Genomic DNA, 13,667 nt, shown 5'->3' on the forward strand with positions numbered 1-13,667 from the left:
CATCACCGACGCGCATTTACTCCACCTCTGCTTTCATCGCTTGGGAATCTCCTCTATTCTTGAAGGTGTGAGTACTTGTTATGTTTGACGTACGGTCAACGAAACAGTGTGCCTGGTCATCCGTTCAGCATCCAAATCAACAACTATCTGGTCAGATCCCGCACCATGACCTCCACCGGACCTCTATATCTCGGCTTCGACCTATCCACCCAACAATTGAAAGGGCTGGTCGTCGACTCCAGCCTAAAAAAGATCCATGAAGCCAAGTTCGACTTTGACGCCGATTCCAAGGGTTTCAACGTGAATAAGGGCGTTCTTGTGAATGAAGCCGAACATGAGGTTTTTGCACCAGTGGCGATGTGGCTGCAAGCCATTGACACGCTGCTGGGTCGGTTGAAGGACGACGGCCTCGATTTTGGACGTATCAGGGGGATCAGCGGCTCAGGCATGCAGCATGGGAGCGTCTTCTGGAATGCCGATGCGGAACAACTGCTTTCTCAGCTCGATCCCTCCAGGACTTTAGAGTCGCAGCTCGACGGTGCATTCGCACATCCGTTCAGTCCCAACTGGCAAGACGCCAGCACGCAGAAGGAATGTGACGAGTTTGACGCCATTCTAGGCAATGAATCGCAACTAGCAAATGTTACGGGCAGCAAAGCACACCATCGCTTCACGGGGCCTCAAATCCTCCGATTTCAACGTAAATACCCCGATAAATACATCAAGACTTACCGAATCACGCTTGTGTCGTCTTGGATCGCTACCGTCTTCCTCGGAAAATATGCCCCATTCGACATCTCGGATGTCTGCGGCATGAATCTATGGGATATCAAAGCCGGCAATTGGAATGAGAAACTGTTGGAACTTGCTGCAGGACCCTCCGGGATAGACGCGTTGAAGAAGAAACTGGGCGATGTGCCCCAAGATGGTGGGATCCATCTAGGCACCATTTCTCCCTACTTTATTAAGCGCCATGGCTTTTCGAATGAATGTACCATTATCGCCTCGACTGGAGATAACCCATCCACCATCCTTGCATTGCCGCTGCGCAGCAACGATGCTATGGTCAGCTTGGGCACAAGCACCACCTTCTTAATGTCCACGACCGAGTATAAACCGGATCCGAGCACACATTTCTTCAACCACCCGACGACACCTGGATTGTATATGTTTATGTTGTGTTATAAGAATGGTGGGCTGGCGAGGGAGAAGGTTCGCGACGCCATCAATGAGAAGCTAGGGGTCAAAGAGAAAAACTCGTGGTCAGAGTTTGACAAGCACTTGCTTGACACGCCACCGCTTGCACAGTCCGACGAGAAAGACTCGGCGCACCTAGGGCTTTACTTCCCCCGTCCTGAGATTATTCCTAACCTCCCGGTTGGAGAATGGCATTTCGCCTACAGCCCTCAAACTGATGAGCTCAGGCCTGAGAAATCCGTCCCGCAGCCCCCGGAACAAGATGCGAGGGTCATTGTGGAAAGCCAATTCCTCTCTCTCCGTCTCCGCTCAAGGGAACTCGTCTCGAGCCCGGCACAGGACATGCCGCCACAGCCACGCCGCATTTATTTGGTAGGGGGCGGGTCGCGCAACAAGGCCATCGCGCGGGTGGCGGGTGAAGTCTTGGGCGGTTCTGAAGGCGTATTCAAGCTCGACGTCGGCGAGAACGCGTGTGCTCTGGGCGCCGCGTACAAGGCCGTGTGGGCGATTGAACGCCAACAGGGCGAGACGTTCGAGGAGTTGATCGGGAAGAGGTGGCGGGAGGACGAGTTTGTCGAGAAGATCGCAGACGGATACAATGCTCCGGTGTGGGAGAGGTATGGTAGCGCCCTAAAGGGGTTTGAGGAGATGGAGAGGAGGTTGTTGGCAGAGCACGAGAGGAAGTGAAAAGTATAGTGTGGGAATCCAGTCAGTCTACCAGAGGCACTCTGGCGGGCTAAAAGTTATCAAAGATCGAACCAGAAACAATACGTTGGCCATGACCTCGATATTCATCCGTCCACGCACATATGATGTTCCAGGGTACATAGACGGGTACCTTCCATCGTCCTGGTCCTGGTCCACACGCACTGGGACGGATAGACAGAGGCTAGGAGTAGACCAGGTCTGGCGCTCCGAGACTAGACGGGATGAGACAAGACAAGATAATATAATACATCAAGCTACGAGGAAAGTCGGGTTTAGTAGTAGCTGTGCCTGTGGACTCAGTCGGACCAGTAGAGGCTCAAGCAGCGCCTCAGCATTCTCCCATTTCTTCCTCCGGCAGGTCTGGCTCTGTTGGTGACCTCTTTGTTCCTGTTTGTTTGCCTAACAACGAACAGGGCGGAAGGGGAATAGATAGATATCAATAGTTGTGTCCTTCAATTCAGGCGGGGGAGAAGTGCTGCATTTCTTGCTTGGAGGAGGGGACGGATAGGTAGATAGATCCATCGGTCAAGTATAGGGAGTTAGTGCTTCTGATAGAGCTTGCGGGCCGAGTCGTCTGTCTGTTCAGGGCCTCTGAACGTCAGTTCGAGGATAATCCCGTAGCGTTTCAAGGCAGCCTTCTGGCTGTATAGACCGTTTCCTGCTCGGAAACTGCCTCGAGGCATGCGAAATACGGGAGTCTTCTCACTTGGAATGCTCTTGATCCGCCAGGGTATAGTAACCAGAACCAGCTTCGGCTTGCTTGTTCCCGCCATCACTTTCCCAAGAAGTGCCCATTTCCCCCCTTAAACGCCGTTCTTGCCATATCATACGCGGTACAAGGCCCCCTTCCGTCCCGCTTCACTTGAAAAATCGTCCCATCACGTTGCTCGCAAGACTTCTGGCAAGTCCGGAGCCCGAGAAAGCTGACCCGGCGAAACTCGACGCTTGGCTGAACTTGTCGCAGCGCGAGAAGGCAACCGTGTTGGTGACTGTGAGGATCAATGCGATCACTGCGTGCAGGATTGTCAGTATTTCACTGGTGAGAGCCTGGAAACATGAGAAATACGTACCAACCGTCACCAGCCAGATGAGATTTTGCAACCTCACCAGTGCGAGAATCGCCAGTCCCACCCACAATGCCGGCACAATATACATGCTCAACCAGAAGAATCTCTTGTCCGTCTTGTTCTCTGCCCTGCCCGTCCCCGCGGCCGACTCAAAGACCCAGTGCGAGTCGCCCGTAGCGGTGTTGACTTCATTCCACCAGCGAAGCCCCACAAGACGGCGGCCAGCGATGTTCTTGAGGTAGTAGAAGTCGATGGACAGCAGGAGGAGGGTGAGGATGAAGACGAGAACAAAGTTGCGAATGAAGAGCACGCCGAAGAGATACATGAGGAGACTCCCTGAGCTCGAGTGTTAGTAGAGAGCATCTCTTCCATTGCGGTGGATAGCGTTGGCAACGTAGAAAGGGGACGACGGGGTTTGGCTTGGACGTAGACACACCTATTCGGAAGCCTAGATATGTGAGGAGAGTGATGGGATGGGCACTGAGGCGCCAGTTGAGGGAGCCAGGCTCATCTGCCATGTCGAGTCAAATCCTGGGGTTTATATTGTGTGCAGAGTGCGTCTCATGTTCAAGCAGGACAAGTTGGGACCGGAAGGAGAGTGAGTGCACGCGTTGAAGCACATGAAATGCATCCACGTCTGCGTCAAGGCGGGCGGAGAGGACCAGCCTGGCGCCTTGCCGCTTTAACATTATTGGTGGACTACCGACTACATTCGGGTTGCTCTCGTCCAACCTAGATCTTTCCTATTACCAGCTGCACCTCAACAAACGCATCACACATCACATCCATCAATGTGAAGGAGAACATCCGAAGGCTGGATGGCTCCCCCAACTACGACAGACTGATAATGTCACCTTCCCTTCCTCCCCGTCCCGCGAGATCTCCCGCAAGAGCAGCTCAGAACACCACTGTCCGTCTGCCTAGTCATCGAAAGATTCGACCCTTGGTCTATGCAATTGGGATCGCCGGCATAGTTGCGTCGGGGGCATTCATCGGTGCGATCCTAAAGACTAGCAGGCAACAAGAGGCTGCGAGAAAAGTGAGTCAGATTCATCATATCGTGTCTCGTTACCAAACTCTCCCCATCACAAGCGGACTCCCCGTCTCTGATCAAATGTCACCCACCCCAAGATCTGAGACGAATACACCTGTCCTGCAATGAACCAAAAGCTAACAAACCCTCTATCCTCCCTCCAGCAAGCGCAGAAATCCTTGACTCCGTCGGCATTGTCCAATCAAACTCCGAACGAAGAAACAAGCCCGCAAGTGGGAGCAGCTGAATCCATCGCCGTGGCTGTGGGTGACAACAAGGTGTTCCTTGGATCTCTTGAGATGTTAGAGACGAAGCGTGCCCAGCTCCTGGGCCAAAAGGCCGCATTGGAACGAAAGCTTCGAGACTTTCGAGAGTCTCAGCGGAGAAGAGCCGAGGAAGAGAGGGAGAGAAAGGAGTTTGGGTTGAAAAGATGAGGCTGTGAAGCTCGCCTCCTGGTCATGCTGGCCGGTCGAGAATCAATCTTCCAACGGCATCTCTCATCGCCCTCTCATTCGGCGGTCTCAACGGAAGCTCTGTGACCACGACGCCGTCAAAGGTCCTCGTTCGAACAATACCGAATGGCCCACGAGCCACGCGGATCGCCAATGGATCTTGTCCAATTTGCACAACATCGGCGGCACTGGCAACGACATTGGCAGGGCCTAAATCAACTCCGCCCCCGGTGTATCCCTGTTCCCGTCCTTGCATCAAGCGACGATCATGGATCCCTTGCATTATCCATGCCTGGTGTGCCATGGCGGCCAGAAAGTCAAGCTTGAAGTCTTGTTGGGCTATTTGAACGGCGGTCGCGAGATCGACTTCGTCCATCCACACATATTCCTCATCCGAGCTGTTGGCAGGTTGGATTTGCACACTCGGGCCAGGCTGTTCAGGACGACCGTCGTCAATTCCGGCTCGTCCCTGATTAGATCCGAGTCGATCTGTCTCTGCTGGCTGGACGGGTTCGCCTTGCTGCGAGGTTTGGAGGTGTTCAGCAGTCTCAGCATGTTGGTGATGTTGCAGCTCGTTCATGGCCTGATTCTGAATTGTCTCTACGCGCTGACAAGGGTCATCATGCCAGTGCATGTTGGCCGGAGGAAAACGCTGCACGTGCACGTTCTCGTGTGGTTGGAGGGAGTGCCATGTCACGGTTCGTGTGCCTGGGATGCTGCCTTTGCATATGTTGCATGGTTTTGGAGTGTAAGAGTATACTACGTGCAGATTGTGCCCTGTGCAGAGCCACCCTCGAAACCGTGCTGCAAGACAGCGACGAAGCTCCAGCTTTTGCTCGAGCACTTGTCCACATGAGGAGCACACTGAGCCGTTTCGCTTTTCCTCACAACAACACATCGTGAGTTGCTGCCTAAGGTAGAGATGTCAGGAATCGCACATGTGCCTGGAGTTTATGCTCTTTTCATAAAGCTATCATGCATCGAATCATTCAGTGGTTTAATAGTTGGATCATTCCCTGGGGTTCAGTCCTCTTTCATTCAGGGCCTGTGTTTTTAGGGGCTCTAGCGCCGTCTATGATTGGCCCGACCACCTTGGAGTTGCCCAATTGTCTTTCTGACCAGTCACATCTCTGCCAATTATCTCTCACGCTAACTGTCTCTTACTTTAGAGGTCTCTTACATTAGAGGTCTCTTACATTAGAGGTCTCTTACATTAGAGGTCTCTTACTTTAGAGGTCTCTCACTTTAGAGGTCCCTCACGTCAGGTGTCCCTCACGTAAAGTGTCTCTCTCCCCAAGTTTCGTTCTCGCCAACTATCTCTCCCCAGCGACAGTCTTTCGAGGCAGACTTGTACATGCGATAACATATCCCGGACACCTTTTTTCCCATCCTGACAAGCTCCCCACCACAAGAGAAACAAGCCACGAGGTGATTTTCGCAATCAGTCTTTGCGAGCGTCTGCGTGCGACAACATAGTTGCTACAAAACCATTACTTTCCTGGCAAAGTTTTTCGTAGAGCCATCATTTTCCGTCGTTTTGTCAACGATCAAAAGGTCAAGAATTCTAAGGCCTACAACGAACTCTTAAAGCTAAGCTTGCTTGAATTTGCTCTCTTGACGGTTTGCTTCAGAGAGCGTGATCTTCCTGATATTCATCGTCGGCTTTTCCGATGCTACTTCAAAGCATCATCTATTAAGGATTTTGTCGCCCAATGTTCTTAAGACGCTCTGCTCTGGCAATCAATCCTCAGGAATTTACGAGTTGCTGGGCCAACTGGAGGTTCAACGCCTCGCCGCATAGCAACTTTGCCTATCTCTACAAGACCGCCAACGACCATGATGCCTTCGATGCTCCCGGTCCCCGTCTCGGAGTGCCTACGTCCGAGACCTCAGACGAAATCCATGAAAACAACCACACATCGACCACGCGTGAACTCTTTCTGTCGACATCACGTTCCCAAATTGTGGCCCTAGGAGCCAGCCAAACGGTGGGCAGTCATGGCGATAAGACATGAGATAGAATACAAACTCATGCGATGTCCAGACGCTGTGCGCAAGGATGACTCTCTCTTGAAAGTTCGCTCACTGCTGGATCATAGTTACCATGTTTGGTTCGTGAGATGTCGTGGCCGATTAAGAAAGAGCCCTTTGATCTGCGACTTAACTTAACGTGGCGTAGTGCATATCGTTCGCGGCCGCGGTGGCACGAATAGAGGTATAGATATATTGCTATGGTCTTAAATGGCCTGTTGGATTCTGAGGTCGCGATTTGGTGCCATTTGAGCCTGATGAAACAACAGGGTAGTGGTAGATTGAGAAAACGCGTGTTGCAAAACTTGGTGCGGGTACTTATGCACATAGTGCACATACTGGACGAGGAACATCGAAGACGCAAACTTGTTATTGTCATTCCCCCATCGCGCGAATAAGTCAGCGCGTGCGTAATATTTGGATTCCCATCGATGTCCAATGACTCGAGACAAAAGTTTGCATAGATGCCATGCAAAAGCAGAGAGACCCGAAAACCCGCACACATATCTCACACAAAACTCCAGCTCGAAACCTTTGTCGACCCACGTGTGCCATTTACCTTCACACCCACCCCCTCCCCTTGGACGTCTCCCGTGTTGCGAAATCCACCAGTATTCCCGAAAAATGCTGCTCCACATTCCGTCTAGACCCCTTTCCTTACCTAGCCGACGGAAGCCTCACCCAAGAGAGCCACACTTGTAAATCCGCTGGACCGTGTCTGAACGAAACCCTACTTCTTCGACGAGGGGCCAAAGTCGGCTTCCACAGCTTTCTGGGCGTTGCGTTGCTTCTCGACCTTGAATTGGGCCACGATTGCAATGTGATCACTGGGGAAGTGGAAATTCGGGAAACCGGGAACGCGCTTCAGGTATTCGGGGTCGATGGCCCCAAGCAGTCCAACCACGCGCAAGGAATTGCTCGAGTACCAGATGTAATCCAAGACGTCGACAAAATTTGGCGTATAATTCGTGAACGGCATTTCTCCATCAATGGCGGCATAGGAGGACTTGAGCGTAAAGTTGTGGGACATACCTGCCCGGGAGAAGGCGCCATAATCTCGGCCGTCCAAATCGGCGTGCTCAGCATTCAGACCCTTCTTGGTGAAGAGATCGTAGACGGCAGATCCTGCTCCCGAGTTGAAGTCTCCACAGATGATCATGGGGATCTGGGGACCCGACGTATACGACAATGACGGCCCAGGGTCCGGGAGCGGGTCGTCTTCTGCGTCAGAGAAGCGGAAGGCCTGCTTGTTGGTCGCCGGCGGGAATTTGGCGTACTTGTCCGTGAGCTTGGACAATTCCTCCATGAGGACAGCCGCTTGGATCAGTTTCACGTCTTTGAACGCCGGATCCCAGTAGATGTGAGCATTCACGACAACCACGCGAGAACCAGTGACACGGTTTTCCAAGAACACAACCGTCGCAATGTCGTCTCGCTGCCAGACCCGGTTGAGCATGTCTGCCGAGGCTTTGGCACCAGGTCGCTCGACCGCTTTTCTTCCAAGAACAAGATGTTGAGTGTCCAGCACCATATATTTCTTGTCTTTCCAGAAGGTGCCGCACCCATCGACAAACCTCGCAGCGTCACCCAGCGTCTCAGCACGGCTTTTCTGTGCGTAGTATCCCTTGTAGCCCGATATGGAAAGTTCGCCGCGGAAGTAATCATCATAGCTGCACCGGTCTAGTTCCTGAAGGCAGACAATGTCGGCGTTCATCTCCCGGATCTCTTCGAGTATCAAAGTCTTGCGGAAGCCCCAAGTCAGAACGCGTTCGGGAACGTAGCCATACTGCTGCTGCGTTGCGTAGCGGTCGCACAGAATGTTGTAATTCAACACCTTGATAGTGTCCTGCGTGGGGTCATTCTCGTCGATTTCCTCGATCTGGTGCCATTCTCTTTCTCGCGGAGGCGGGGGTTCTAACGCAACATTAGCTGTGGAATCGCAACAAGCAAATATATGGGACAGACCTGGCATGCTCTCGCGGAGATATTCAATCAGTTTCCTTGTCCCGCCCTCCGTAATCTTGTCGCGTTGCCCTTGCTCCAGTGGATTCCCATAGACGCCGAGCATCTCCAATTTGTACAAAAAGCCGAGTTCGTAACACAGGGTCTGAATGTGGTTATTGAACAGGAGGAGCTGCTTGAGGTTCGTGAGCATGCCGATCTCTTCTGGCAATTCCGTCAGTTGATTAAAGGAGACATCCAGATGTTCAAGGTTCTTTAACTGCCCAATCTCCGGCGGCAGGGCTTCTAGTTGGTTATATACAAGGTCGAGGCGTTTCAAGAAATGGTAGGACGGATTGAACAGCACCGGGGAAAGCGCACAGAGGCCCTGGCCTCCCAGATCCAGCTCATCCCAGGTTTGTCTGCCTGAAGACTGGCCATTTGATGTGGTTGTCCGAGCGTTGTCCGTCTGAAGATCCTCCGCAGCGGCCCCTAACGGGACGTAGTTGACGCCCTTGGAGTGATGCGCCACGGTGCGCGCGCGCTGATTCGGGCCGTTGAGATCTTTGCTTTCTTCCCAAAACTGTTTCTGTTCCCTCCAATATTCGTTGTCCGGCTCATCTGTATCGTCGTGCGGTAGTCCATTACCATTCCCGTTCGAGAGATGCTCGTGAGCGTAGGTGGGTAGATGAGGGGTTCCGGATTGAAAACCACCTGAAAGATTGTGTTGATGTCCTAATTGCCCAGCATGATGGTGTTGCCCGTGGTGTTGAGCCACGGCGTGATGGCCATGATGGGGTGGCTGGTATTTTGGCAGGTGAAGATTCGCGTAACGTTGATGGGTTTGCGCTCCGTTCATGAGGCTGTGCTGTGTCTGGTATCCATTCTGAGAGTACATATTGAAGTTGTGCGCGACGGAATGGCCCACGGGCGATCTCGAGGGAGAAGGGGTGTCGTTGGTGTAAGGTCTCCGTGCGCCAGAAGGCGAGGTGGCTCGATTCTGATTCCGATGCGAGGTGTGTTGGGTGGGGTAATACTGCCCGGCTCCAGGCTGGTGGAACCGGAACGCACCATCTGCCATCTAACACGGCAGCGCGGTATGGCGGGTGAATTTTTCTGCTTGTGAGGCGGAAGCGTAACAAGAGGGAGGCGGAGGGGCTGGGACGACTCGGAGCGTTGTGGAAGGTCGAGCGGAGGGCAAGCAGAGTCTTCGTTTCTTCAACATGAGATCCGGCGAGGGACTCGGTGTCGATTTGGACAGACTGGCGCAGCTCGGAAGGGTTCAGGGTAGCCGGCACCGGAGCGTTCGATGGGAAAAACTGAGGAAACGGTGATTTGTGGAAAGGATAAAGGTTGAGCAAAGGGAAAGCTTGAGGACAGATCGTACAGCTGCGATGCCGTGGACTGGGGTTGTCACGCGTGCACTGCGTGAAGGTACGGGGTGTGGTGGACTGATTGGATATTGAGCTGATATACGGCACAGATATCAATGAAGATGGTCAACGAGCGAGTGTCGAAAAGGTGTGTCGATTTGCGCAGGGGAGAGGGCTGTCAGGGTGGGTGGGATAGGACTTTGTTAGAGCACGATGCACCTGACTGGGCACGACTTGGGTGGTGCCGGTGGCTAAGAGGCTAAGAGCGCCGTCCTGGCGCGGCACAGGGCGTCTTGGCATTGTTTCAGCGTTTGTCTATTGCCTCCTGGGAGTTGCAGGTTTGTCTTCTGTCTAGCTGGGTGCAGTATTGGATGTTGCTCACATTACATCCATACGACGTGTTGTGCCTGTGTCCTTTTTTCATTGTCCGTCACCCTCTACGAGCAGACAAAATTCTATACGATGTAGCTCACACCAGACATTGCATCTAACTGTGTCCTCTCGTTGGCGGAAGCCCTCTCCTCTGCTCCCAAAAAATCCCCTGAACAACTCGTATGCCATTGCTCTGCTAAGTGGCTCGATGTGGAATGCTATTTGTCGATCCAACCTCGACCTCTCTGGGTTATGAGAGAGGTGACTTCGTGCAGCTCCCCAGACATCAGGATTCCGTCGTAGGTTTGGAAGCCGCAGAGACGCATGGTGGGTGCCTCAAATGACTCCTCGGGCTTACGGTGGCAGTCTCGGGGAATGTGTCGACCCTTTCGGAAAGTTCTCGCCCGGATTTGTCGGGCTGAAGCTGAAGCTGATCCTGACTGAGTGCGTCTCTGCTGCTTTCTGAAGGCTGCCCTCTCTCCAGCCACTCTTCAATTCCTGTGGGTCATCCATGAGCTTCTACCGATTCGCTCTTCTGGGAACCCCTTGACACAATCGTTCAGGAATATCGCTGCTTCATCGATCGGTATTTTTTCAGGAAGTAAAGCGCCTCGATCTCTTTCTTCACAAATTCTGCTCGTTTGATCCCTTGACGTATCTGCTCTTCATCCGTCAGATGAGCCTTGGACATGAATGCCTTGTGCAACCTGGGTCGGAAATAGTCATAGCCCAGCGGATAGTGCTTGCCCATCTCCAGCAGCTCTGCAGATGACCTTAGTCTAGGAGCTTGGCCAAGGGAACAGGATGGTTTTGATGGCTCCCCTACCTTTGTATACGCCGATCACTTGTCTTCTGAGTTCCAAGTTCATTTTGTTTCGGCTGTTCAATTGAAGTCCATGGCCAGGTCCTAACGGAGTGAGGCTGGATGATGTTCAGACGAAGTGACGTCGAAGAAGAAGCGAGCGCCAAGACTCCTGGCACCCGTCCAGGTGTTCGCACTGCGTACTCGCGTAATTATTCTTATCTAGTATGTCTCCTCCTTCTCATATCCTACACATCTCCCCACACAGTCCGACCTCATCTCCTCGTCGAGTTCTTTATCAAAGTGATAATTTGCTTTCATCCAGTGTTTACTCCAGGGTTCACTACCAACGTCCAACCTGTGTTCAGGATACATGTCCCTCATATTGGGACAAAAGGGACCACAATGTGACTGTCATACTGGCCGCCAAAGTGCAAAGTATGCTTCCCCTTGTTTCCTGTGTGGAATTGCCCACGCAACGGAACGAACTCTGCCAATGTCATCTGATGACCTGCGACCCTAAAGATCAGCTTTTCACCGGCCTCGAATTGGATCGCTGCCGGCCACATCCCAATTTCCAGCTTCACAATATGACCTGGTGAAATCTTCCGCTCCTGTGTGTGATCATGGGCCAGCCAGTGAGGCTTGGATAGTTTCGGGTCGAGAGTACGGTGGCTTGCCCGCAAAATGCCAGATGGCCCAATGTATTTCAGGCTGTTGATGTCTTGGACCTCTTCTTCAGACGTTAACCCAAGCACGTCCAGGGGAATGTTGAGATTTTGCAGGACCTTTCCATTCCGGTCGGCTTTGCGAATGATCACAAAGACATCCATGTCGTCGTGGTCGGCACACGACATGTATATGACCGCTCTCGACGGACCGATGAGAGTGGATTTTTCAGTGAACGAGTAGACGAACTCGGCGAATTCAGGATCGTTGTCAATCTGCTCCGCTGGGGCATCTGACTGATACGAAACTTTGCCTGATACAGCAGTCCCGGGCACGTCTTCCAAGGACTGTTCCCCGGAGAGCCATAGTGTCTTGTACTGAGTCTGAGGGATCGGCCAGGTCGAGAAGGGGATGTTGACGATCGGGGTCTGATACAAGGTGTGTCAGTCACGTTGCTCTCGCTCATGGGCACCACTCGCTGACCTGATTATAGCGGATTACGGAGACTCGAGCCTTGGGAGTCTCCTCCCAATCATTCTTGATGCCTTTGGTGTAGAAGTCCAGGAACTTTCTCAAGTCATCAATGGTCTCCTTCTGGTACAAATCGTGCCATTCCTGGGTTGGATGCAAGCGGAGCCTAAGTCAAGCAGTTCGTCAGTCTTGGTCCGCACAGGTATCAACAACCTAGTATGCTGACCATTTTTTGTCGTGTGGTATGTCTTCAAACCCCCTGATCGAGCCAACAGTGTGCAGTCCAGTCGACATGCTGGCAAGTATGTAAGCAGGCACGTTGATCAGGTCCACCTTTGCCCGCTTGTCCTCCCAGTATGCATTCATGAGCGGATACTTGGCCAGCATTGCAATCGGATCCTCCTGTAGGTTCTCCCCTGGCGGCACGAGGAGCCATTAGTAGTGCTCTTCTGCGTTTGATGACGTCCTCGTTCCACTCACCATACAAGCCATGATCCCTCAGAAAGTGCCAAAACGGCAGATACGGCACGCCTCCGCGACAGAGGGATTCGCGATACATGTCGCTCAGGCCTTCCAGTGGCAGAATGCAGCTCAGATGAGGAGGCCTCTCTGCGGCAATGTACCACTGAGCCATGGCCAGCCAAGAGACACCGATCAAAGCGACATGGCCATTGCACCAAGGCAAGCCTGCTATGAACTCGACGGCATCATGGCCGTCCCGTCCCTCGGCAGTTCCGTTCCATCTGAGGCAGTCAGCATGTGAAGCGACCGGAAGAAATCGACATGCGAACCTGTGATTTCCTTCGGATTTGAAGACGCCCCTGGCATCGATATTGACTACAGCGTAGCCGTGGGCAGTCCACTCGGCGGGATCTGGTGCCTCGAAGGACTCCAACCCGGAAAGCATGCTTTTTGGAATTCCGACTCGGCCGGGAACCAGATCTAAACCCAGAAAGCCTGCATGAAACACCACGAGTATCAGTGACTCCTTTCTCAAGGCACACAACTGTGACAACCACATCACTAACTAGACGCTTACCTGTTCCAGATTTCCCATACGGACCCCAAGCAATCAAAGCGGGGACCTTCTCGTTGGCGTCCGCAGGTCGAAAGATATCGGCGCGAAGGATGATCCCATCTCGCATCGGCACCTCGACATCACGGTCCCAGATCGTTGCGACTTCGAAGCCACGACGAGAAGGATCTTTCTTATATCCCTTGGGCAATGTTGTCGACGATGGGTCCAGTCCGTTGTAATTCGCATGAGGGTCGTCGATGGGTGAGATCTTCTTTTGTGCCACCTCTATGCCTCCAACGGAGAAAACCTCGTTGGATGGATCCATGGCGTGCTGGGGGTATTGAAGTAGTGCACGTAGTCACGGTGAGCCTGAACTTTGGGAGCGATGTTGCGCTCTGTAAATCGGGAGCAAGACATATCATTGCAGCTGGGCAGAAGACGCCCTATTTATCTCTCTTACACAGCTCTCGGCTGTGGACGTATTTTGATATGCATCAACCGCGTCCGTGGTCGGTCGAGGCTCGCGGACGACA

The 13,667-nt window shown here is 52.8% G+C and overlaps 6 protein-coding genes across 6 annotated transcripts; 1 reads left to right on the plus strand and 5 right to left on the minus strand.

The window, feature by feature from the left end:
• Positions 1-165: 165 nt before the first annotated feature.
• AYL99_02517 (D-xylulose kinase A) lies at positions 166-1,884 on the plus strand (the record flags this gene model as incomplete). Its single annotated transcript, XM_018834033.1, has 1 exon — positions 166-1,884. The coding sequence occupies one exon, from the start codon at positions 166-168 to the stop codon at positions 1,882-1,884; it is 1,719 nt and encodes a 572-aa protein (XP_018696657.1).
• Positions 1,885-2,763: 879 nt separating this feature from the next.
• Positions 2,764-3,490, minus strand: AYL99_02518 (golgi apparatus membrane protein TVP23; the record flags this gene model as incomplete). Its single annotated transcript, XM_018834034.1, has 3 exons — positions 2,764-2,915; positions 2,976-3,308; positions 3,409-3,490. 3 exons carry the CDS (start codon positions 3,488-3,490, stop codon positions 2,764-2,766), a joined length of 567 nt encoding a protein of 188 aa, XP_018696658.1.
• A 971-nt stretch (positions 3,491-4,461) lies between these two features.
• AYL99_02519 (hypothetical protein) lies at positions 4,462-5,091 on the minus strand (the record flags this gene model as incomplete). Its single annotated transcript, XM_018834035.1, has 1 exon — positions 4,462-5,091. The coding sequence occupies one exon, from the start codon at positions 5,089-5,091 to the stop codon at positions 4,462-4,464; it is 630 nt and encodes a 209-aa protein (XP_018696659.1).
• A 2,127-nt stretch (positions 5,092-7,218) lies between these two features.
• On the minus strand, positions 7,219-9,510 carry AYL99_02520 (hypothetical protein; the record flags this gene model as incomplete). Its single annotated transcript, XM_018834036.1, has 2 exons — positions 7,219-8,402; positions 8,454-9,510. 2 exons carry the CDS (start codon positions 9,508-9,510, stop codon positions 7,219-7,221), a joined length of 2,241 nt encoding a protein of 746 aa, XP_018696660.1.
• Positions 9,511-10,733: 1,223 nt separating this feature from the next.
• Positions 10,734-11,043, minus strand: AYL99_02521 (hypothetical protein; the record flags this gene model as incomplete). Its single annotated transcript, XM_018834037.1, has 2 exons — positions 10,734-10,936; positions 11,001-11,043. The coding sequence occupies 2 exons, from the start codon at positions 11,041-11,043 to the stop codon at positions 10,734-10,736; spliced, it is 246 nt and encodes an 81-aa protein (XP_018696661.1).
• Positions 11,044-11,356: 313 nt separating this feature from the next.
• Positions 11,357-13,459, minus strand: AYL99_02522 (hypothetical protein; the record flags this gene model as incomplete). The annotated part of the gene is made up of 6 exons (XM_018834038.1): positions 11,357-12,073; positions 12,129-12,282; positions 12,343-12,532; positions 12,597-12,859; positions 12,908-13,073; positions 13,156-13,459. 6 exons carry the CDS (start codon positions 13,457-13,459, stop codon positions 11,357-11,359), a joined length of 1,794 nt encoding a protein of 597 aa, XP_018696662.1.
• Between the last annotated feature and the right edge of the window lie 208 nt (positions 13,460-13,667).

Source organism: Fonsecaea erecta, assembly GCF_001651985.1.
Source record: "Fonsecaea erecta strain CBS 125763 chromosome Unknown Scaff2, whole genome shotgun sequence".
In the NCBI taxonomy this organism is placed as follows: Eukaryota; Fungi; Ascomycota; class Eurotiomycetes; order Chaetothyriales; family Herpotrichiellaceae; genus Fonsecaea; species Fonsecaea erecta.